At 39.8% G+C, this 23,791-nt stretch overlaps 1 protein-coding gene across 1 annotated transcript in view; it reads left to right on the plus strand.

Moving 5' to 3' along the window:
• Window positions 1-18,503: 18,503 nt before the first annotated feature.
• si:dkey-119m7.4 (uncharacterized protein LOC560629 homolog) overlaps window positions 18,504-23,791 on the plus strand; it is a 28,011-nt gene continuing 22,723 nt past the window's right edge. Inside the window, exons 1-2 of the mRNA XM_041805967.1 lie at window positions 18,504-18,977; window positions 22,944-23,047. Coding sequence (XP_041661901.1) covers window positions 18,639-18,977; window positions 22,944-23,047 — 443 coding nt within the window. The 5' untranslated portion in view covers window positions 18,504-18,638. The remainder of the gene's footprint in view (window positions 18,978-22,943; window positions 23,048-23,791) is intronic.

Genomic DNA, 23,791 nt, shown 5'->3' on the forward strand with positions numbered 1-23,791 from the left:
AAAGGCACATTAGCAACAACCTAAGTATGGCACAACATGTTTAATCAGAGAAAATCAGATAAAAAAAATACATTAAAAGCAATCACTGGAAACATGACAATCACTGATTAGATCAGATACCGACAGAGATGGGTAACGTGTTACATTTACTCCATTACATGTACTTGAGTAGTTGTTTTTTTTTTTTTTTAACCGTACTTCTGAGGGTAGTTTTTGAGCACAGTACTTTTTCTCCTACTCTGTTACATTTGTGATTAAAAAAAACATACTTCTACTCTCTTACATTTTTGATTAAAAAAACTATACTTCTACTCTTTTACGCTGGGCATGCATTGGTCGCTACTTTTACTGCGCTGCCTACTGCGTCTACCTAAAACAGTGGAAATCTTCAAAAAATAGCGCGTCAAATCTAAGAAAGCTGTGTATGGTAAAACAAGCTAAACAAGCTATCAACTGCTCTGCTAGTTAACTAAACATAAGTTTAAATCTCTGTTTTAACTTGCAGACTGCAAAGACACAGCTGTGTTGGTGATAAATGACGTCACGTGTCCAACCACCTCTGCAGCTCTGCCACAAATGTGATTTTACACGGCATTATTTAATGTTACATCGTAGGTGATACTATTATCATGTGTGTGCGTGGCATATCTCTGATATCAGTGGTTATACCTAACATGGTTATAACGTGGGGCTAGAGGGTTTAAAGTTGAGTGATAATCAGGAAGAAAATTCATTAAATGGAGATAAAAAGTAAAAATCAAATAAAAAAGGGCAAAAAGTCAGAAATGAGGCCAGTTCATGAAATTAATTTCATTAATAAGAGCCAAAAATCAATAACACTTGATAAAATAAATATAATGTGATTAAAAAGAAAGAACCACAAAGTACAAATTCATGTGAGATTAAAATCATTGACTCGACTGCTGCTTTATGTATTAAGTTAAGCTTTTTATTTTATTTTTTGTAAGTTATGCTACTTTTTTTATGACAATGTGCAGTTTACATTACTACCCCTCAATAAAATGTCGTAATGCAATTCACAAAATGAAGTTACTCACTTCTTGAGTCATCTTATAATAAATTACTTTTTTACCCTTGCTCAAGTACTTATTTTTATAAGTACTTTTACTTCTTCTTGGGTAATTATTATTTTTAAGTTACAGTACTTTTACTTGAGTACTGTAACTGTGTACTCTACCCACCACTGGATACCAGTGTAATTCTGCGCCTTACTTCAGTGCAGCGCTGCCATGATTGTCCACGGCAGGAATGAAGTAGAAGAGTGAAGTAGGGACAGAAATAGCATTATTAGAAATAGCTAAATACTACAAAAAACGTTCAATCACGGTTAATCTCAGAATTTCTGTAGTAAACTGTCGATACTTTCCCCTTTATTGTGATATTTGGAAATTACATCTTTTTGCACAGAACTTTTCTTGTTTTATTTTGGATTTTTGTACAGTCACAAACTAAGACCTGCTTTCATTTCAAAAGAAATAAAGAAAATGGGGTAGATTAATAATAAGAAAGTAAACGAAAGTAAAGCTAACCAGTGACCTTCTTGCTGTGAGGCAGCAGACCAACCCCTGTGCCGCCGTGCAGCCCTCACTGAGCTGTCTATGAGTTTAAATTAAGACATTGAGCATCAGTGGTGGACTTATTGACATCACTGTAACTGCAGAGAGATGCTGATGTGGGTTAACTAAAGTGTGCTGAAAGAAAAGATGAATGCAATTTAAAGAAAATGTATGCACTAATTATGGACCTTGATCACATCACCGTTAATGCATTAATGCATACAGCCCTAGCTTTGATATTGCATGTGGTGCCCCCCAGGGGTCAGTGTTGAGACTGAAGTTAACATTTACAGTGTTTCTGATTTCTTTAAATTTATAGTTTACTGATGACACAAACATTTTGGGTTCTGGTGAGGGTTAACATATCTAACATACCTTCTCTGCCTCTATCTGTACCTCAGCTCTGAACAAGGCTGCCTGCCTCACCCCTCTGTCTGTCTCTCTGCATCTTAATCAGTGTTTGCCAGACTGTCTAATTAACCAATCCTGGATGGGGCTAATCTCTTGGGCTGCATGCACAGGAGGGCCAATTGCCCGGTAGCATGCTTGCCCCCCTCCTTCCCAGTCCCCTGGTGGCGTGCACTCACATTGCTCCAAGTTCATTCAGGCCTGAGCACAGATCAGTCATCACATACTGTGATACTCAAAGTTGACGAGATATGCACACCTAAAGGTGTCTGGATGAGAAATAAACAGGAAACATGGCAGTAACGTGACTGACTTTGAGATTTAGTTTGGTCGGATACAGTTTTGAAACTCTACCATTAAAATGATCGGTAAGAGGAGCAGCTGTATCAATTATGCATCGATCCATGTTACACAAACATTGACCATGCTTGTGCATGAGCAGTCTTAGAGGGAGCCCACCCATTACACCTTTGCCAGGGCCAAGGGTAAGTACACCAGGGTTAAGGGCCAGTGCACCAAGACCAAGTCAGCTTGAAGAGGAGGTTTCAGGCACAGTTCATGTGTGCTTAGGCATGGTGCACGGATGGATATAAAAAGAATGAGGCCAAAAAATGTTTGACTTCTGTTTTCATCAAGTGTGAGACGGGAGTGTGGACAGATTTTTGTACTATAACACTGCTGTAAGACGTCAGAGTGAAATTTACTTACTAAAATAAATTATGTTGCTTTGGCATTATTTTGGCAAATTTGCCCTTTTCTTACAATAATTTCATTGTTATTATTTCTGTCTTGTTCTAAACTGCAGAGGCTTGCACTGACGCCTCAACACTCCCACTCTGTAATCTGTCCGTTTAAATCTGCCTCACTTCTAAATAAGCTGTCAGATACAATCACAGCTGGTTATAGCTCATCTGATCTGAGGGTTGTGTCAAAAGTTCAGTGTGTTCTGAACACAATCTGACCTGATTTTTGTTCAGAGCCCGTAAACAGGAGAATTTATGAGGCCTGGGAAATGACCAGTAACCGTCTGTCCTTGGCCAACCTGTTGAGACGCTGAGGAGGCCGAGCAGAAAGTCATTAAAGCAGGCAGGAATGTAAAGAATGCTCAGTGGCAGGCTCTAACAATGCCAATACACATCTGAGGTTTGTTTTAGTGTTTGCGTCACCTTTCATTGATTTTAAAGAAGAGTGGAGGAAGTCTCTGTTCAGTTAATAAAGTTTAGTTAATTATCCAAGGAGATTTCAGGGTTCAAGGAAAGAGAAAAAAACATTTAAACCTCCTACCTGTCTACTGTCAGTAATCTCTATAACAGCTTTGACATAGAGATGTGGAGCAGCTACCAGGATGTTTTGGTGACCTTCACATGAAAGGTCTGAGTGCATCAGTGCATGAAATTATGTTATTTTATCCCTTTTGTCTTAATTTAATTTTCAAAAATGGGTTTCCATAATGAATTTCCTTACATTGGTTAATGTTTCTTTCCAAATCTGTGTCTGGACATCTGTCGTCATGCCTCACCTCCTTACTGAACCTAACAGTCATTATTGTACTTACTCTAGTGACCAGATAATGCTTGACGTTTTGACAGAAAACACTTGAAATGGAATAACATCCTTTAGCTTTTGTGCAGCTCTTGAACACCGTACAGCACACACTAAACAGCTCAGCTGTTACTACAGGTCAACTTTTAAACATGAAAGCGAACTTCTAACTGTTTTCAGCAGTGCTCCACTTCTCATCTACTTATGTCAGTCTACTTTTTTGTTTGTTGCTCAGTTTGTGTTACATTTATTTGTTTTTATTAGGCCTGTTAATATGAACGCATTAATGCTTGTGATTAATCTGGAAAGCTTAACATGTTAAAAGAAAAATAACATAATTTAATCATATGACTAAGTTTGACCACAACTTCCTCCCGTAGTCCTCCTGCGCAGATATTTACATGTCAGGAGTGAAAAGGTTAAAGGTGGGTCAAACGCAGCCAGCAGTGATGAGTGGGGAGACAGACCCAGGTCTGCTTCACGGCTAATTTAGATTTAAAGCTGCCTTATGGAAGTCTGGATGAAACTAAAGTTGTGTGTACATACTGCAGTGATGAACTGTCTTTACTCTGAAGTACAAGTCTGAAGCACCACCTCAGGGCAAAACACATCTTTGCTAATGTTAGCAAAGATGCTAACAACACGGGATCAAGCCATGACAGGTAATGCTGCTAATGTTAGCAAAGATGCTAACAACAACATGGGACCAAGCCATGGCAGCTAATGCTGCTGTTAGCAAAGACGCTAACAACACGGGATCAAGCCATGACAGGTAATGCTGCTAATGTTAGCAAAGACACTAACAACAACAAAGGACCAAGCCATGGCAGCTAATGCTACTAATGTTAGCAAAGATGCTAACAATGCGGGATCAAGCCATGACAGGTAATGCTGCTAATGTTAGCAAAGACACTAACAACAACAAAGGACCAAGCCATGGCAGCTAATGCTGCTAATGTTAGCAAAGACGCTTACAACAACACAGGATAACCCATGACAGCTACTGCTGCTAATGTTAGCAAAAATGCTAACAACACGGGATCAAGCCATGACAGGTAATGCTGCTAATATTAGCAAAAATGCTAACAACACGGGATCAAGCCATGACAGGTAATGCTGCTAATATTAGCAAAGATGCTTACAACAACACGGGACCAAGTCATGGGAGCTAATGCTGCTAATGTTAGCAAAGACGCTAACAACAACATGGAACCAAGCCATGGCAGCTAATGTGAGCAAAGATGCTAACAACAACACTGGACCAAGTCATGGGAGCTAATGCTGCTAATGTTAGCAAAGACGCTAACAACACAGGATCAAGCCATCTCTAGGGTTTACAGAGAATGGTCTGAAAAAGGGAAAATATCCAGTGAGCGGCAGTTGTGGATGAAAATACCTTTTCAATGTCAGAGGTCAGAGGAGAATGAGCAGACTGGTTTGAGATGATAGAAAGGAGCTCAAATAACCAATTGTTACAACCAAGCTATGTGGAATACCATCTCTAAATGTACGACACGTCAAACCTTGAAGCAGATGGGCTACAGCAGCAGATCACTCCTGGTGCCACTCCTGTCAGCTAAGAACAGGGAACTGATGGAAGATAGGAGAAATGTTATCTTCTCTGATGAGTCTTGACTTTAGCTGTGACATTCAGATGGTAGAGTCAGAATTTGGCATAAACAACATGAAAGTATGGATCTATCCTGCCTTGTATCAACAATTCAGGCTGGTGATGGTGTAATGGTGTGGGGGATATTTTCTTGGCGCACTTTGGGCCCCTTAGTACCAACTGATCACCGTTTAAATGGTGCAGCCTACCTGAGTATTGTTGCTGGCCTTGCCCATTCCTTTATGACCACTGTGTACCATCCTCTGTTGGCTGCTCCCGACAGGACAATGCACCAGGTCACCAAGTTAAAACCATCTTGAACTGTCTTGAACATGACAATGAGTTCACTGTACTCTGTACACTGTACTGTACAGGGTGAACAAGGAAGGCCACTTTTAACCGCTTTTCTCCCTTATCATGTGAAATTCATCCATGTCACCAAAATGTTAGTTTACTGTTTGATAAACACACTGTGTGGAGGGCAGTTTTTAATAAACAAAGTCCTCAATTTGGCACTGGTTTGGCTTGGTGGGTCACCTATGGGTGGGGGTACTAGCCACTGGGCCGATTCCTGGGTCAGGGCATGTTTGGTGTGAGTCTCCCCCCGTTCTCTCTTCCCATGTTTCCTGTCTCTCTGCAGCTGTCACATGGAAAATGACCAAAAAATAATCTTTAAACAAAAACAGCCAGCATAACATGACAGCTGGAAATATTCAAGGTAAGTAAAGAATGAAGTTACATATAGGATTAGTCATTTCTTAATCAATAAAGAAACTTCAGTGCAAAAATTCTACATACTGTAGCTCTAAATGGTTAAAATATGCATTATAAATGCACATCAATAAGGGGCCAATGGTTAAAAAAAAATGCATCAGACTATATTTTGGTCAACCAAAAAAGTTGGATCTATGGGTATAAAACCAAGATCCAATCCCCTCAGAAAGTGCCGTCGTCTTCAGATCAAGCAAATTATTGCTAGGTAGATCCATACGCATACACTACATTGCCGAAAGTATTCACTCATCTGCCTTGACTCTTATATGAACTTAAGTGAAATCCCATTCCTAATCCATAGGGTTTAATATGACGTTGGTCCACCCTTTGCAGCTAAAACAGCTTCAACTCTTGTAGAAAGGCTTTCCACAAGGTTTAGGGGTGTGTTTTTTGGGAATGTTTGACCATTCTTCCAGAAACGCTTTTGTGAGGCCACACACTGATGTTGGACGAGAAGGCCTGGCTCTCAGTCTCCGCTCTATTTCATCCCAAAGGTGTTCTATCGGGTTGAGGTCAGTACTCTGTGCAGGCCAGTCAAGTTCATCTACACCAAACTCTCTCATCCATGTCTTTATGGACCTTGCTTTGTGCACTGGTGCACAGTCATGTTGGAACAGGAAGGGGCCATCCCCAAACTGTTCCCACAAAGTTGGGAGCATGGAATTGTCCAAAATCTCTTGGTATGCTGAAGCATTCAGAGTTCCTTTCACTGGAACTAAAGGGCCGAGCCCAGCTCCTGAAAAACAAGCCCACACCATAATCCCCCCTCCACCAAACTTTAGACTTGGCACAATGCAGTCAGACAAGTACCGTTCTCCTGGCAACCGCCAAACCCAGACTCGGAGGTCTGTAGCGATTGACTCTGCAGAAAGTTGGCGACCTCTGCGCCCCTCGGCACCTCAGCATCTGCTGACCCCGCTCCATCATTTTACGTGGCCTACCACTTGGTGGCTGAGTTGTTGTCATTCCCAATCACTTCCACTTTGTTATAATACCACTGGCAGTTGACTGTGGAATATTTAAGAGTGAGGAAATTTCAAGACTGGACTTGTTGCTCAGGTGGCATCCTATCACAGTACCACGCTGGAATTCACTGAGCTCCTGAGAGCGACCCATTCTTTCACAAATGTTTGTAGAAACAGTCTGCATGCCTAGGTGCTTGATTTTATACACCTGTGGCCATGGAAGTCATTGGAACACCTGATTTCAATTATTTGGATGGGTGAGTGAATACTTTTGGCAGTAACGTGTACTTTAACTATGGATTATTGCATTACTGTGTGGTGAAATTGCATGCAGGCATTGTTTTATTTTTTTAAAGGTTACACCAAGCCTAAGTAGATGTTAAAGTATTAAAAAGTGGGGATTTTGAGTTGCACTGCTCCTTTAAGAGCTGATTAAGTTCTGCTGGGTATTTATATGGGTATGTCCTGTAGTTTCTAGATTTGTCACCCAGAGAGAGAGGCTTCAAAACCTTTAATTTATTCACTGAATTGTTGATAAATAGAAACTGGCCTCATTTTGCACTTCTCTTCTCCTGATAGTCACAAACTTTCCTCAGTGTGGGCTTTACTCTGTACATCCTAGAAATCATCTGTCGTGAGATCCCGGGGTCAGACGAGGACACCATCCTCCCTGAAAAGAGAAAAAATGCGGAAGAAACCTGAGGAGCAGTAACAGGATGGATCAGTCTGTCAGGACAGTCAGATATGCAATAGGTGGTGCTCTGAAACAGAACTGGAACCTCTACATTGCCTCAGGAATATTAACCCATGAATAAGACCTGATCTGTCTGCCCCTCCCAGAGTGAGACCTGAACCTCGGATCCCCACGGCTCATCAAAGAATGCCAGGCATCACTCCTCTCAGATTTCCCCCGAGAGCCCTGCTCCACATTTGTGAATGGTTTCGATGTCTGTTTGAGCCGAGCTGTAGTGAGGAGTTCACACGAAGAGCCTCTCCCCTGTGTCCCACCATGAACCAGCAGCTGGAGCCAAATGACAGCCCAATAAGGAATAGGAGCTGGTGATGATGGCAGCAAGTGGCTGAAGCAGCCTTAATCCCTCCATGCTGTATTTATCTGCTGCTTTTGTGTCACAGCTTAAATGCTCACTACCCCCACATGGCATTCACGTCAGAGGAATTCCTGAGTACAAGCAGGAATGTGCATGTTTTTAGCCGGTGTTCCCACACAGTCGCTGATTGACAGCAGATATACAACAGACATGTGGGGGGGTGGGGGTTGGGTCTTACCCCATGTATGAAAACTATTCTCCTGGAGGTGGGCACCCCAGGTCCAAGTCTCCTTTCCTGCAGGTCATTCCTCACACTTGCATCCCTGTCTCAGACTCTCAGGGCTGGTTTTGGTCCATTAGACCCCAGCATCATTATAAAGCCCTTCCCCTTTCAGCTGAAAGCAACAAAAGCACATTAGCCAAAGATTTTGAAGCATCTTTTTCTGAAGCCAACATTTTTATAACACTTTTCATAAATAAAGCATGCAGGCCAAAGTCTTTCACAAAGAGCAGACAGACAGGAAATAAGAAAGGAAATGGAAAAATCCTAAAAGAATCCTAAAACCCAACAGAATTAAAGAAGAAGGAAGGTAATGACGTAATATACAAAAATAAACTCAAAGTAAATGCAATAACAAAACAAAACCAAATATGTATGACGCAGTGAGCCAAAATCACCGGAGTCGGATAAAACCAAGATAAAAAATTGTTATGAAACCACTCCAAAATAAAAGCCATAATAAAAAGGTAGTTCTTAAGTTACTCTTAAAAACACCCAGAGAGCTTGTCATACCAAATACCCATGAGCACTTGCTCTGCAGCTCTTAGAAAAGCACCATAACTAAAACTCAAGTCTAAATATCTTCATATGTCTTAAGGTAAGGTGTCATGGCTTCTTTAGAGCAGAGTCCTCTCCACAAAGTAAAACTGCAGATCCACTTTGCAGTAAAACAGTAAAAAGCATGACGAGAGGTTTCCTGACTGGACCATTTTTCTTACACATTTTTATAAGAGCTTTCAGCATCAATGCATTAAACACTATAATTGGGTTATAATTATGATTAATTAGGGTTAATTCAGGTCTATAATTGGTTTAGAATTGCAATTACTTTATGCTTTATTGTCTCTTAAGTTATGTTTTCTTTCAAAATACAAGCAGGTCTTTATCAACAGGAAGTCAATTACCCTTAGTTTAAGACCAAATAAAAGAAACTAAAACCACACAGGAACAGCTTTAAATATTAGATTGTGGGATTCAAAAAGGGGAAATTAATTTTGATTAACTTTAGAAATTCCTAGCGATCAATCGAAGACATTTCGGGGCTTTTGTAACCACACAGAGCCGATGGATTGTCCAGATTCCATGTCAGTCATCAGGCAGGCCCATCTCACAAAGCTTCAAGCTGACATGCTTACTCCTACTCAGACAATGACCGGACCAATCAGAAACACTTGAGGAGAAAGAGGCGGGACCTACAGGTGTGGTTTAGTTGAACTGCATTCATTCTGTAGAGCATTTATGAGGTCAGGCACTGATGTTGATTGAGAAAACCAGGCTTGCAAACTCCAGGTCCAGGTTCCAGCATAGGCGTAGGAACCGGGGGTGGGGATGGTGGGTGGGATGTGTCCCCCCCCAATATTGGAGACTGGCGTGTTTGACCCGCCCAAAAATTATTTCATGGAGGAGAAAAATATTTGATTTTGAAATTTTTAACTCACATGCTTTTATTTTGAAAGCGTCACACAGCCTCTTGTCATTGGCCCGCCCCCTCCATCACCGCTCTGAGAGTGTTCTGGAGGCGGGGGACAGCAGCAGACAGCAGGCTGTCTAATTACAGAAACTCTTTTGAATGATGTAAAATGGAAGAAGAAGTAAACCCTAAAACGCGATGAGCCAATCACAGTGCCTATAGCCATTCCATACACTCGGACATCGGCTGCCTGGATGTCCATTGAAATGAATAGGAGAGGTTTATGAGGTTTTTTTGAGATTTTAAGTTTAAAAATTGTCAAACGGTGTTTATGGGGTACATGCAACTCCAACACAAGGTATCCTGAAAGGCTGGGCGACGGAGTGTATCTTTTACCCGTTCCTAAGCCACATCTCAACCGAGAAAAGTGTCTTCTTTGGAGAAAAGTTGTGTGGTAGACCACAACATCAACTCAACGTGGATAAAATTAACAACATCTGTTCTAAGGTAAGCCAACATGGTCTTTGAGGCAGCATATTGTCACTTTGCTGGAAAGAAACATAAAGTTATCTTTAACATCTCTAACGTTAGCTAAAGTTAGCCTAACTTTAGCTCTTAGCTGCGTTGTTTGTTGTGTCACATTGTTTGTTGGGAGTTCAGTGGCTTTTTTATCTAGTTTTTTGTACTTTGGTAATCATACATCATTGTTAGCTGTTGTCCAAAGGGCTCTAGTTAAACTAACTTTAACTTCTGGAGCTTAGCTTCATTCACTTATCTGTAATAGCTGAGATAACAAAGGTTGGCAAACGTTATGCTGAATGAGTGAATGTGAATGCTGTAGCACCAAACTGATGGAGAGATACTCTTGGTAAAGATGGTAAAAAGGCCGTTATATTTTTCTCATATTCTGAGTCAGAAACTTTAACTTCAGTGGTACTTTCATGCTGATCCTCTGTCTTGTGGTCTGAGATGGTGATGGCAACAAGATGCAGTTTATCACGTTTGCACTGGGACCTGTAAATTTTGGCCCGTAACTGAAGCTTTTTATCGACCTTCTCGACAATAAAATGATCAATATATCCCTCCAATGCGTAGTTTAGACCCTTTTGATGACTTCTAGATGATGTGTGATCTTTCTGTCTCCAAAAATCATCAATGGCCTCCTGTGAAATGTCTCCTACTGTGACACCAGCCATAGCGCCTGTCACTGAATGTTCATTGTTTGTCCGAGTGAGTGGAGGGGGCGTGGCTTAGCCATAGGTCAGTTGTCATCCTGGCGGCGCCACTGGTTATACTAGACTAATTATCAACATGTATGATATCAGATATTATGTAAAATAATGTCTTATCAGGAGAATGATAGTACAGAGTAGTGAGGCAGTTGAAGCGATGAAAGGTAGAGAGACTGAGGAAGCTCAGGTGAGGTCTTAAAGTGATTAGTGAAATATGTATTAGCCCATTAATACTTTTTAAACATAAAAAAATTTATCATGAGAAGGACTATAAAACATTCAGGGAAGAGACAGGAGAGGCAGATGGAGCTTCAGGGTGTGAGGTAAGGCTTAAAAATCATATTATTGATAATAATAGATTCAGAAAGGAGAACAGGTGAGGACTGATGTCAAGTTGATTTTTTTAGAGATCAATTTTCAATAATTATTTCATTATTTCCACAGTACTATAAGGAGGGTTTGGGTTAGGTTATGATGAGGTTATCAGCTGCACTAGAACACCCCACTAGAGTTCTGCACATTTATATGGTGAAATGCTACTCCATAGTGTCACATAAGTGGATTTTATTCCTTTTTAGTTTTAAAATGGGCCACCTTTGTGCTCAGGAGCTGTACCTTGACAACTCATAATCATTATGCTTTGATTGAAGACTTAAGCCATTTTGTTCAAGAGGAAGAGGGAGAAGTGTTTTTTTCTGGGTGGTTTGCCCACATCTTAGGATCATAAAACATATACATACAGATATTATACATGCATTTATATAGGTGTGCACAGCACTATTTTTCCAAGAAACATTTGAAAAAAGAAGAATGAGTAAAAGATCACGTTGCATTTTGTGAATGTTTTGCGGTGTAGTTGATTTATGAATATTTCTGCTCAAACTATTTACGGATCGTTGGAATTAAAAAGGGCCTTCCACAAACTGTTGCCACAAAGTTGGAAACATAGCATTTTGCAGAATGTCTTGGTTTGCTGAAGCATTAAGACTGGCCTTCACTGGAGATAAGGGGTCCAGCCGAGATCCTGAAGAACACTCCTCCACCAAACTTTACATATGGCTCAATGCAGTCAGGCAGGTAAAGTTCTCCAGACATCTGTCAAATCCAGACTTGTTCAACTGACTGCCAAACAGAGAAGAGTGATTCATCACTCCACAGAACACGTTCCAATGACTCCACAGTGTGCTTTACACAACCCCACCTGACACTTGGCATTGGACTCAGTGACATGAGGCTTGCATGCAGCCACTGGGGCATAGAAATATGTTCATGAAGCTCCTGCTGGACAGCTTTAGTGCTTACATTAATGCCAGGGGAAGTTCAGAACTCTTCAGCATTGGAGAATTTCACGCACCATGCGCCCTAGCAGTCGTTGACCCATTCTGTGATTTTACGTGGTCTTTTCTGAGTTGCTGTTGTTCCTAAATGCTTCCATTTCTATGTCTTACAGCTGACTGGATATCCAGCAGGGATGAAATGTCACCAACTGTCTTATCACAGCTTGATGTCACTGAGCTCTTCAGAACAACCCCAAAACACAGAGGCTTTCTGAGTATAAAACAAAACGCTTAAAAAGTTTTCAATTGTTCGTATTTTTGAGCCAACATTGTTTTGTGGCACAATTTTTACCAGAAGCTTGAAAAATTCTGTAGAGTAACTGTACCCATCTGTATAGCCTGGCTTCCTGGCCAGTACAACAAGCGAGTCCTTCTTAATGGAGCAATGCTGACTGAAATCACTGGAGGCTAACGCCACTACTACTGCTACATACCTCATGCTTCAAAAATAGTGAAATATCCCTTTAACCTGAATGTAAACACCATGATCTGATAGGACGGATAGCAACCCATAAGAACAGTTCAGTTTAGCACTATTTTGACCTAGAAACTGTGGATCAAATTGTAGGCTGTGTCAGATTATACACACACATATGACCAAAGCTGTGATTAACAACATTCAGCAAAGAAATGCAGACGTTAATGTGGACAGAGGACCAAAGACTGGGGCTGCTAGCATCGCTAATGTTAGCCACATCCTGTAAACCAACTTTGCTTTGTTTTCCAACTGCTGCTGTGAAGCCTTGTTGATTTAAAGCGCTCAGTTTTGACTGTTTCCTTTGTGAATTTCACTAGTCTGCTAAATGCGTTAATATTTTGTTTGTTTGATTTGAAATTTTTCCCCTCTAGGAACATCATCAGTGTGCAGAAAGGTTTTCTAAGGGTTTTAGCAAAATAACGCTGAAAAATTATGTTGATTTTGGACTGCAGTGCATCACTGTTTTAACCCTTCAGATCCTAGGGACATTCTGTGCATTCAGTTTTTTATTTTCCAGCCATTGTGGCTGTGCTGAATGAATATAGCTCACATTTGTCAGAGGATATTTATTTTTAAAGATTTTGAGAATTGTCATCTCAGTTCCTTAAATTAGCCTAAAATGGCTGAGATATACAAAAACCAACAAATTTGTTCCTAAATGGCACTACTTTTTCCCATTTGAAGGATGACACAAAATTTCACATTATTTACTGTTTTTGGCAAGGGTGCCTTGCTACTGAAATGATTAGTGTGTATCACTACTGATGATGGATAATGGTTAAAAAAATGTGCATGTGTGTATTTGATTTGAGTTTTTGTGAATTTGTACTGTTAAAAACAGTGGTGTTATGTAAACATACTGGCCTTTTAAGGGTTAAAATCCCCAAAATATTATTAATATATGATATGTTTATTTCAGGCTGAAGTTGTAATAAAAGATTAACTCTCTAAAGTGGAAAAAAAAATTCATTATAATATGTTTCCAGCTGATTTTAGGACGCTGACAATTCTTTTCCTTAGGTCTACGAGTGAGTTTCTTTCTTTTTTAATTTGACACTACATTAAATTCAGTTCAGTTCAATAAAACAAAATGAAATAGAATAAAATAAAATGAAAAGAAATAAAATAAAATAAAATATCAAATAGCATACATCAGAATGAGTGTTGTTGCCAAAATCTGACCCATCTCAGGCCCTGATAAAATAATCATGAAATGTTTCTTAAAATATATTTCATGTAAATTATCATGTCTTTTATTTGTTTTGTTTTATTTTTTGTTTGTTGGTTTTGGTTTTCAATTTAAAAAAAAAAAAAAAAAAAACACTGGAGTTATATAAACATCCTGGCCTTTAAAGGGTTAAATAATTCATATTTGATGTATATTTCAGGCAAAGTTGTTTTGAGGATTGACTCATTCCAAGTTGAAAAAATATGACTCTATAATATTTAACAGCTGTTTTTATGATGCAGACCTTTTTTATCCTTAGGAACATGAGTGTTTTTGTTTTGTTTTATTTTTAAATCTGACACCTGAAAAAGTAACAATACATCAAAATCAATGTTGCTGACAGTCACTGACCTATCTCAGGTCCTGAAAAAAGTATTTATCAAATACTCCCTAAAATACATTTTATGGAAATTATCACAAGTTTTTGTTGTTTCAAAAAACAATGGAGTTATGTGAACGTACTTGTCATGATCCAGGTTCTGATTTGTTACGTTTTTGAGATTTCTAGTGTATTTCCTGTGTTTAGTTTTGATCCCTGTGTTTCTTGTGTAGTTATTCCATGTTTAGATTTACTCCCTGTGTTTTCCTGTTTTACTTTGTAGTTTGCCTTCCCTTGTGTGTGATTCTAGTTTTGCTTCCTGCCTGAGTTTCCCTCCACTGTGATTACCTTCACCAGTTCCACCTGTGTCTGATTGTCCACACCTGTCCTCTGTTGTTAATCACTCCCTGTGCATTTAAGCTCTCTGTCTCCCTGTGTCTGTGTCGGTTCATTCTGTCATGAGGTTCAGGCAGGCAAAATCCAAAAAAACAAAAGGAGAAGGACCAAAAATGCAGATAAACTAAAACTGATTTAATAAAACAAAAGAACTACTGAAAACTAAAACACTGGAAACAAAATCAAAGAAAAAAAAACAAAATCCAAGGAAGGCATGAGGAAAGCACGAGGAGTAACACAGGGAAGACATCTACAATGAACCGACACAGACACAGGGAGACAGAGAGCTTAAATGCACAGGGAGTGATTAACAACGGAGAACAGGTGTGGACAATCAGACACAGGTGGAACTGGTGAAGGTAATCACAGTGGAGGGAAACTCAGGCAGGAAGCAAAACTGGAATCACACAAAAGGGAAGGCAAACTACAAAATAAAACAGGAAACATGGAACCTAACACAAGAAGCACACGAGGACTGAATGAAAAAACTAAACACTAGAAGCTGAACAAAGGAAACACAGGAGGATACAAAGAACCAAACACAAGGAGGGAAACTAAAACACAGGGAGGAAAACTGAACATGAAACACAGGGAGTAAATCTAAACATGGAATAACTAAACAAGAAGCACAGGGAATAACTACACAAGAAACACAGGAAGTAAAACTAAACATGAGACACAGAAATTAACTAAACATGAAACACAGAGAATGTAAAACTAACATGAAGCAGGGAATTACTAAACATGAAACACGAGGAGTAAAACTAGACATGAAACAAGGAATAAACTAGACATGAAATACAAGGAGTAACTGAACACAAACCTGAACTAACATAAGGCACAAAATACACAGAAACACAAGGACTACAAGAAACACCTAAGAACTAAACACCAGAAATATACAAACTAGAAAACCTAAGTACAATGTAAAACTAAAAACATGGAAATCACAGAACAAGGAAAACACGAGGGATCAAGAACTAAACTGAACTATACAGAATAAACACAGGAAAACACTAGAAATCTCAAAAACGTAACAAATCAGAACCTGGATCATGACAGTACTTGCCTTTAAGGATTAAAATCCCTAAAATATATGTTCTTATTTTATATTTATCTTTCAGGCTGAAGTAGTATTGAAAACCTGACTTGTATAATATGTATTATTACAGCAGGTTTTTGTAAGCTGGCAATTTTTGTCACTAGGACTTCAAGTGTGATTTTTTTTTAATTCTGACTCTGTAGAAAAAATAATGAATTATCAAATCAGTGTTGCTGCCAATCACTGACCCAACTCAGGCACTGATAACATAACAAACACATACTCCATGAAAGTTTTTTTTTTGGACATTATTTTTGTTTTTTGTTTTTGTTGTTTGATTTAAAAAATGGTGGCATTATGTAAAAATACTGGCCTTTAAAGGGTTAAACCCCCCAAAAGTAGTAGTACTTTAGTAGTAGTAGTTTTAAAAGACTGGCTCAATTAAAGTTGAAAAAACATTAATATATAATATTTTTACAGCTGTTTTTGAGAAGCTGACGTTTTTTGTCCATAGGGACAAATGTGTTAGGATATTAAAGGAACTCTTCAGGGTTAATGTGGGTCATAAGGAGGCTTGATTTTCTAGGTAGAGTAGGGTTCAAATTAACATGGTTGGGCCATCATCACTATAAATACCTCGATATGAGGACTAGGCTTTTTCAGAGGCTTGGATTTTGCTGTTGGGCCAAAGGTCCTCCTAGAGACTTTCTGGGGTTTTTAAAAATCTAATTAGATATTAATATATTCAGTCTTTCACCTTAAGTACATCCAAAATGCATGTCTTGATCATGTAAAGTAGTTTAGATGTCTATAATGACTGTATCTTGAGGGTCCTTAGAGCCTGAGGCCCCAGTTAATAGCCTTCCTTTGCCTGATGGTAAAACCACCTATGTCCTCCTATTTATGAGGTACCTGAGTGAAACACACTGAACATTCTGATCATGTCATTTGGCTGGCCCATTAGGGGGCATAAAGGGGAGAACGTTCTCGGGCTCAGCCAGAAAGGGGGCCCACTGAGGTCAGCAAAATCATGATCCATTCTAGGTTAAGCTGCGATAATCATATTTTATATTTTTGAAAAATATACAGTGCTTAACAAATTTATTAGACCACCTGTCATATTTGTCTCAGAGACCATCCAGCATCATGAATGCTTTATTGCAGACTCTTTCATTTTCAGTGAGCTCTCCACGTTTTACCATTTTGAACAGGAATGAGGAATTTCAAACTGAATTCACCCAAATTTGAGCCGGCTCACTGGGCTTCTCTGAGAAGTCAGAAATAAATCAAGCATAACATTCAACCATTAAAACTCATTTTTCTGTCCAGGAATGCAAGTAAATAACTATAATTTGACATATTAATTAAGATATAATAACGTGCTTTACTAATTTTTCAGGTTTTTTTGTAAATCAGTAAATTTGAAAATTCATGGATAACAATAAAAATGATATTTTAGCATTAAAATATCATTTGGGTTAAAGAGCTTCTACATATTGGCGTATTAACCATTGCAGAAACATAAAAAATGATTTTGGTAATTACCAATGCTGTTAATTTAGGGCAGCTGTCACATAAACCTTACTTTGGTTAGGGTTAGGGTGGTCTAATAAATTTGTTAAGCACTGTATTTAAGTGCATAAACAGGGCTAAACATTGGCAAAAATGAGTTAAAAGTTGAAACGAATGGAATAGATGTAGGAAAAAACTGGCAAAAAGAATGGACACAGTGATGGGTTCAAAAGAGAAAAATGGGATTAAAGTGGAAAACATTTTCTACAAAAAAAAAAGGCAAGACAAGGAGGGCAAATGGGTGTAAAATGTTGAAAAGTGGAGAAACAGTGGCAAAAAATGGACCAAAATGGGTTGAAGGGGCAAAATGGGCAAAAAAAAGTGGCAAAAATTGGATAAAATAGCCAGATAAACAAGTATAAACAGGTTAGAATGTGGCAAAAATGAATTCATATTTGAAAACAAGAGCTAAAAGTAGCATACAGTCACAGAATTTTGATTCTAAGATGGGCAAATAATGGTTACAGAAATGCAAAAAGGGTTAAAATGGTTGGAAAATGTTGAAAAGCAGTTAAAAAGTGACAAAAATGGGTACAAAGTGGCAAAAGTTGCAAAAATGACCAGATGACGTAGAAAAATTGGGTTCAAAAGTGGCAAAAATGAGTTATAAGTAGAAAACATGGGTGAGTAGAAAAAAGTGGCATAAATGAGCAGGAACAGTGGTGAAAAAGAGGGTCAGAGCCCACATTCTGTGAATCCAGCACACACACATATTGATGTCATAAACAAACCATGACTGGGGAGGGTGCATTCACTTTGTTTCTGTGCTGGAAAAAAAAAAAGAAATGACTTTTGTTGTTAAATCTAACTGACTTTGACCTATGCTGTATAATTATATAGATAGTGTTGTGGCCCCAGTAATTTTTCTCTCAGGAGAACTGGGTGTGGTTCCTTATGGGTTAATAATACAGGCGTTTAATGCCCTAGAGTAAATGAATGTAAGACAAGTCATATCGTGTGTTTGCACCGGTCAAAAGCCTGTTTCCATCGCTGTGATGCTGTTTGTCATCAAATAAGGGAATCCTGTGGCAAACTTGGAACAAAGTCAAATTTCTTACCTAAGTAAACCTTATGAAACTTTTTTAAATAAGAGTGGGCGGGTACAGAGACAAAAGCAGCAGCAGGCATCATCACACAGCAGCTCCTCCCACAGAGGGCAAACACCTCCCTCTCTCCCACCCTCCCTCCTGCTGTACTTAACTCCATCAGTCTGTCAGAGCCCACAGATAGACACAGGTCAGCTCAGACAGCAGCACAGTCAAAGATGCCTGAGTGAGGAGACTTTCTGCTCTCATACATGACTGATGCTCTCTCTGCCAGCTCTGTTTGTTGTTTATGAGACTTTTGGACCTTCTGAGTCATTTCTACATATAAACTGTTGGGCACTTTTAAAGTGTGCACCTCTAAATAACCAGAGACATGAATTTTGATGATATCCTGTGTCTCATCGGGGGCTTTGGGAGGTTCCAGAAGCTCCTGTATGTGTGGATCTGTCTACCTCAGATATTCCTGGCATTCCACATGTTCGTCTCTATATTCACTGGGGCTGTTCCTCCACACTTGTGCCGCCCCACCTTGACCTCAGCTGGGGCTCCAGCCTCGACCAACTTTAACCTGTCCACCTCTGACGGCTGGACTCAGCTGTCCTGCGCTGCCCCCTTGAACCACAGTGGCCTTGGAAATGGACTCCCTGTTGGAAGCTGCCAGGGGGGCTGGGAGTACAGCACCGAGACCTTCCAGAGCACCATAGTGACTGAGGTGAGTGACAAACCAGCAGCCTAACCAGCAGCCTAATGAATTACATGTCTGTCTGATGTGTTTAACATGCAGACTGGGGACAGCTCAGGAATGTGGACAGGCTTAACGGTTTTTAAAAGTTGGCTCTGGTGACCTGAGACAGCGTCGGGGCGGACTCCTGCAGTGCAGGCATCCTTCAGGGCCTTCCTGCACCCTGGCGCAGTGCCAGGTTTTATAACACACAAATTTAAAGGATGCAGCAGGAGCCCTTGTGTGACTGAGATGATGCACTGGTATGAAGCAATATGATGTGTCTGGCTTGCATGAGATCTACATTTTGGTTTTGAAATCTGGATTTTTTTTCAGTAATCAACTTCTGATCATGAAGGGAATTTTCCTCCAGGCCACAGTACAGTGGATCAAACGCCTGTTTACAGTTTAAACCTGCAGAACAGGACTGCCCAGCCACAGGCCCAATGATTTTAATCATGAAGATCTGAAAACTGAAGCCTAGGTCAGGTCTGTGTTGGATTTATTAATGCAGCATGAAACATTGGGTCATGTAGCCCTGAACTTGGTCAGACACCGACAAACATAGTCTAACATGAACCTCCAAAATATGTGACCACACTTTAGAATGACAAAGGCTGTAAGCTCTGTGATTGGTCTACTGACCAGCACCAGCTGACTTTCAGTCTCTGAGTATGGATGTGTAAAGTGACCAAAACTCAAATGAGAAGTCTAATTTTACATTTTAATTACAGCCTGGTTCCCAGAAAAGTTGGGACGCTGCATAAAATGTAAATAAAAACACCACACAACATAAAAGATATTGAACCAGAGACATTTCACCATTTAATGAACAATTTTAGCTCATTTTGAATTTGATGGCAGCAACGAATCTCAAAGAAGTAGGTACAGAGCAACAGAGGGCCGGAAACGTGAGGGGTACTATTGAAAACAGCTGGAGGAGCATTTTTCAACTAATGAGGTTAAATGGTAACAGGTCAGTAACATGACTGGGTGTAAAAGGAGCATTGTAGACAGGCAGAGTTTTTTTTATCTCTCCCAAGGGTTCACCAATCTGTAAAAAAATGGCATCTTAAAATGTGGCACAATCAACCATCTTTGGCCCATAAGATCATCAAAGATTGAGAGAACCTTGAGAAATCAGGCAGTGCTGCTTAAAAAAAAAAACAGGTGTGATTTTTTTGATGGAAATCCCTGCATGAGTTCAGGAACACCTCCAGAAATTACTGACTGTCAACACAGTTCTCTGTGTCACAAATGTGAGTTAAAGCTGTCCCAAGCAAAAAAGAAGCCATATGTGAACAGGATCCAGAAACGCCATCATCTTCTCAGGGCTTAAGCTCATTTAAAATGAACTGAGGCAAAATGGAAAACTGTTCTGTGGACATATGAATCTAAATTTGAAGTTTTCTTTGAAAACCATGGATGCCTTATCCTGCAGACTGAAGAGGAGAGCCATCCAGCTTGTTTTCAGCAAACAGTTCATAGAGGTTCCAAAGCAGTGATACTCAACGTGTGACTCTTGAGTCACGTTGCTCTTTAATGTCTTAATTTGAAATATTATTCACCCAGAAAACCTTAAAAAATAGAAACTTTGACCTCAGAAATTATCAATTGCTAGTCACATTAATCAGTTTGTTTCCCACGCTTATACAGATGGTTCTAATTGTCAACTTTTAAATTTGTCTGTACATTTCCATTGCCCTTATTTGTATTTTTTTGCCACTTTAATCAATTTTAACTGTTTTAAACCCCTTTTGTCACTTAATTTTTCCCATTTTTGCCCAGTTTTTAACTGTTTTATCCTGCTTTTTACGATTTCCATTTTTTTCCCCATGTTTGCCACTATTCACCCTTTTAAGCTGTCTTTTGCCATTAAATGCCACTTTTTTCCCAAATTTTTGCCACTCTTTGCTGCTGTTTGCCTATTTTCCCACATTTTGCTTCCTTTTGCCCATTTTGGTCACTTGCACTCATTTTTACCTCCGCCAAGGAGGTTATGTGATTGGGTGGGTTTGTTCATTTGTTCGTTTGTTAGCAACATAACTCAAAAAGTTGTGGGCAGATTTTGATTAAATTTTCAGGAAATGTCAGAAATGGCATTAAGAAGAACTGATTAGATTTTGGGGGTGATCCGGATCACCGTCTGGATTCAGGAATTGTTTTTAAGGATTCTGTACTATTGGGAGATAGGGCTAATGGGAGGTCTGCACTGTTACCACTTTACATCAGGAGATGGCGAACAGGAGTAACTTCAATCCCAGCAGCATTTTGGGTATGTTTCTATTCAAAGTTTTGGAGTTTAAAGAGTTGGAAAGATGCACGCCTGGTCGAGGAGATGAGTCGGAGTGAAGAGAACGACAGCAAGTTGTAGCGAGAATACTCACAATGCTGGGAGGAATAGAGGAATATTCACCTTCTGCCATGACTTCCAGTTGTCCAGTGAGACCATGGATGAGACTGTCAGTGCATCTGTTGGCACTGGCAGGCAATGCTTCCACCATGTGTCCACCCCACCGGGGAGGGAGTAATCGATGAATGCCGTGATGGGGGGCACATGGGATGGATCCAGGAATGGTTTAAAGGATTCTTCACTATTGGGAGACAGGGCTAATGGTGGAGGTCTGTCCTCTCAGAGTGCTGTTCTAGTTTGTCATGTTTTACCACTTTTTAAACATTTTTTACACCTGTAACTCATTTGTTGTCACTTGTTATACAAATTTTGCCACTTTCTGCCCTTTTTTGCCACTTTTTCTACCACGTTTGTCACTTTCCACCCAGTATTTGGCATTTTAGCGATTTTGCCCTTTTCACCCTTTTTCGTTGCTCTTTGACCATTTTGCCCCCTTTAACTTATTTTTATTGCCACTTTAACCCATTTTTACCATTTTTCACCACTTAGATTGTGGCTCTTGCAAAGGTATTTTTCAACACTTTGGCTCTTTGGTTGAGCAGGATTGAGTAACGCTATTGTAGAGCAACAAATTCGGACAATGTCTTTTTCAGGGGAGGCCCTTGACTTTCAGCAAGACAATGCTAAAGCACATACCACATCCATCACAACAGCATGGCTTCACAGTAGAGGAGTGTGGGTGCTGAACTGGCCTGCCTGAAGTCCAGACCTTTCTTTAATAGAAGACATAAATATGAAATATCCAGAAAAGAAGGAGAACCCTACATCAGACAAGAATGGGACAACATTCCTCTCCTTAAAACTCAGGCAACTGGTCCCCTCACTTCCCAGACGTTTACAGACTGTATGAGATTTGACAACCACTGCATTCTGTTTTAATTCACATTTTGCACAGTGCCCCATCTTTTTTGGAATAAGGGATGTAAATTATGTTGTCAGCCTGAAAAGTGGCTTCAAAAGAAAACAAAAACACCACATTTTGAAGGAAATCCCTGCTTCATAATCACAGCAGCTCTGGTGCAGACAACTCCAGCTGATGTTTGAATATTTGATTTATACATCCACGTGTGTATATAAGTAGTATTAACTAGAAATCACTCTACTGGTATTGTGATATGTTAAAGGGGGGTTGGGGGCAGAGATTGCCAGCTAGTGACAGAGATAAACTCCTCACTGTTCATGAGACTTTCAAAGGGATGAAAGAAAGCCTGAAATGTCCAGTGAGGTCATGTCTTTTTCATTTGAAAAGCCTTTTCAAACACAAGAATGTAACTCTTATATTTTAGAGAGCCAACAGCCATGTGTTTGTGTGCAATCACGCATTAGGCACAGTGGAGTTCTATTGAACATGCAATCAGACATGCACATTAATTATGATCCAATATAAAAAATGTTCTGTTTTAAAGGCCATCTTTGAACACATATGCAGTCCAATGGTTTGATGTAGAACCCTCATTTTCTTAAAGAAAAGTTCAACTCTACATAGCTGAATGAAGGGGAACGTAAATGTGCCGATTGGTTTATCTTTCTGTCTTCTCTTACAGTGGGACCTGGTTTGTGATGATGCCAAACTGAACAACCTGGGCTCTTCCTTCTACATGTCCGGCCTGCTGGTGGGAGCACTGGTGTTTGGATACTTGGCTGATAAGTAAGTCCGAAAGACTAATCTAGTCTTTAGAAAGTGGGAACAGAAGTCTAAAAGCATGCAGTTCTGGCTCTGAAAGTCAGGGACTCTCCTTTAAGCCACATGCTAATGATACAAGCTAGCCTGAGCATGTAAATGAGGACTCCAAAGTCCAAACCCTATAACTGAAGTGTGAATAACAGAAAAGAGACAGACAGTAGAGAGAAAAGACTGGTTTTAAAGACAAGAGACATGAGCTAGGTAGGCTCGCATACACTCAAGTTAGCGGAGCCTCCAGTCTTATTAGCTCTGGATGGCAGTGTTGTTAGTGTGCTTACTTTGTCCAGGCTTCCTTTGAGTTGAGTTGAAGTTTTGTTGGGTTTCATTCAAGTTCATAGCAGTCAGTCAGCTGTTGAATCCAGTAACTACTGCAAGTTGGCACCCTCTCACCCTCTCAGTTTAACACTCTGAGACTGCCATTGTTATACTAGAGGGGAGTATCCTCTCCCTAGCCTGCCGTTGTGCTGTTCTAATGACACTATCCATGCCATTGTAGCCCTCACAGAGACTTTTCTAGCGAGCATGGAACTTGGGTGACTTCCAGGGTCTTTAAAGATTAATTCCACACCAGTAACTTACATCTTTTTATCCATTTTTTAAATCCATGATCGTTTCTGCTGCTAGCTTAGCACGCTATCCATCATATTGTTTGCCTACAGTGCATTGTGACGGGCTGTGACAACCAATGGCAGGTTGTTCCGTTATTGT

Source organism: Cheilinus undulatus, linkage group 14 (assembly GCF_018320785.1).
Source record: "Cheilinus undulatus linkage group 14, ASM1832078v1, whole genome shotgun sequence".
Classification (NCBI taxonomy): Eukaryota; Metazoa; Chordata; class Actinopteri; order Labriformes; family Labridae; genus Cheilinus; species Cheilinus undulatus.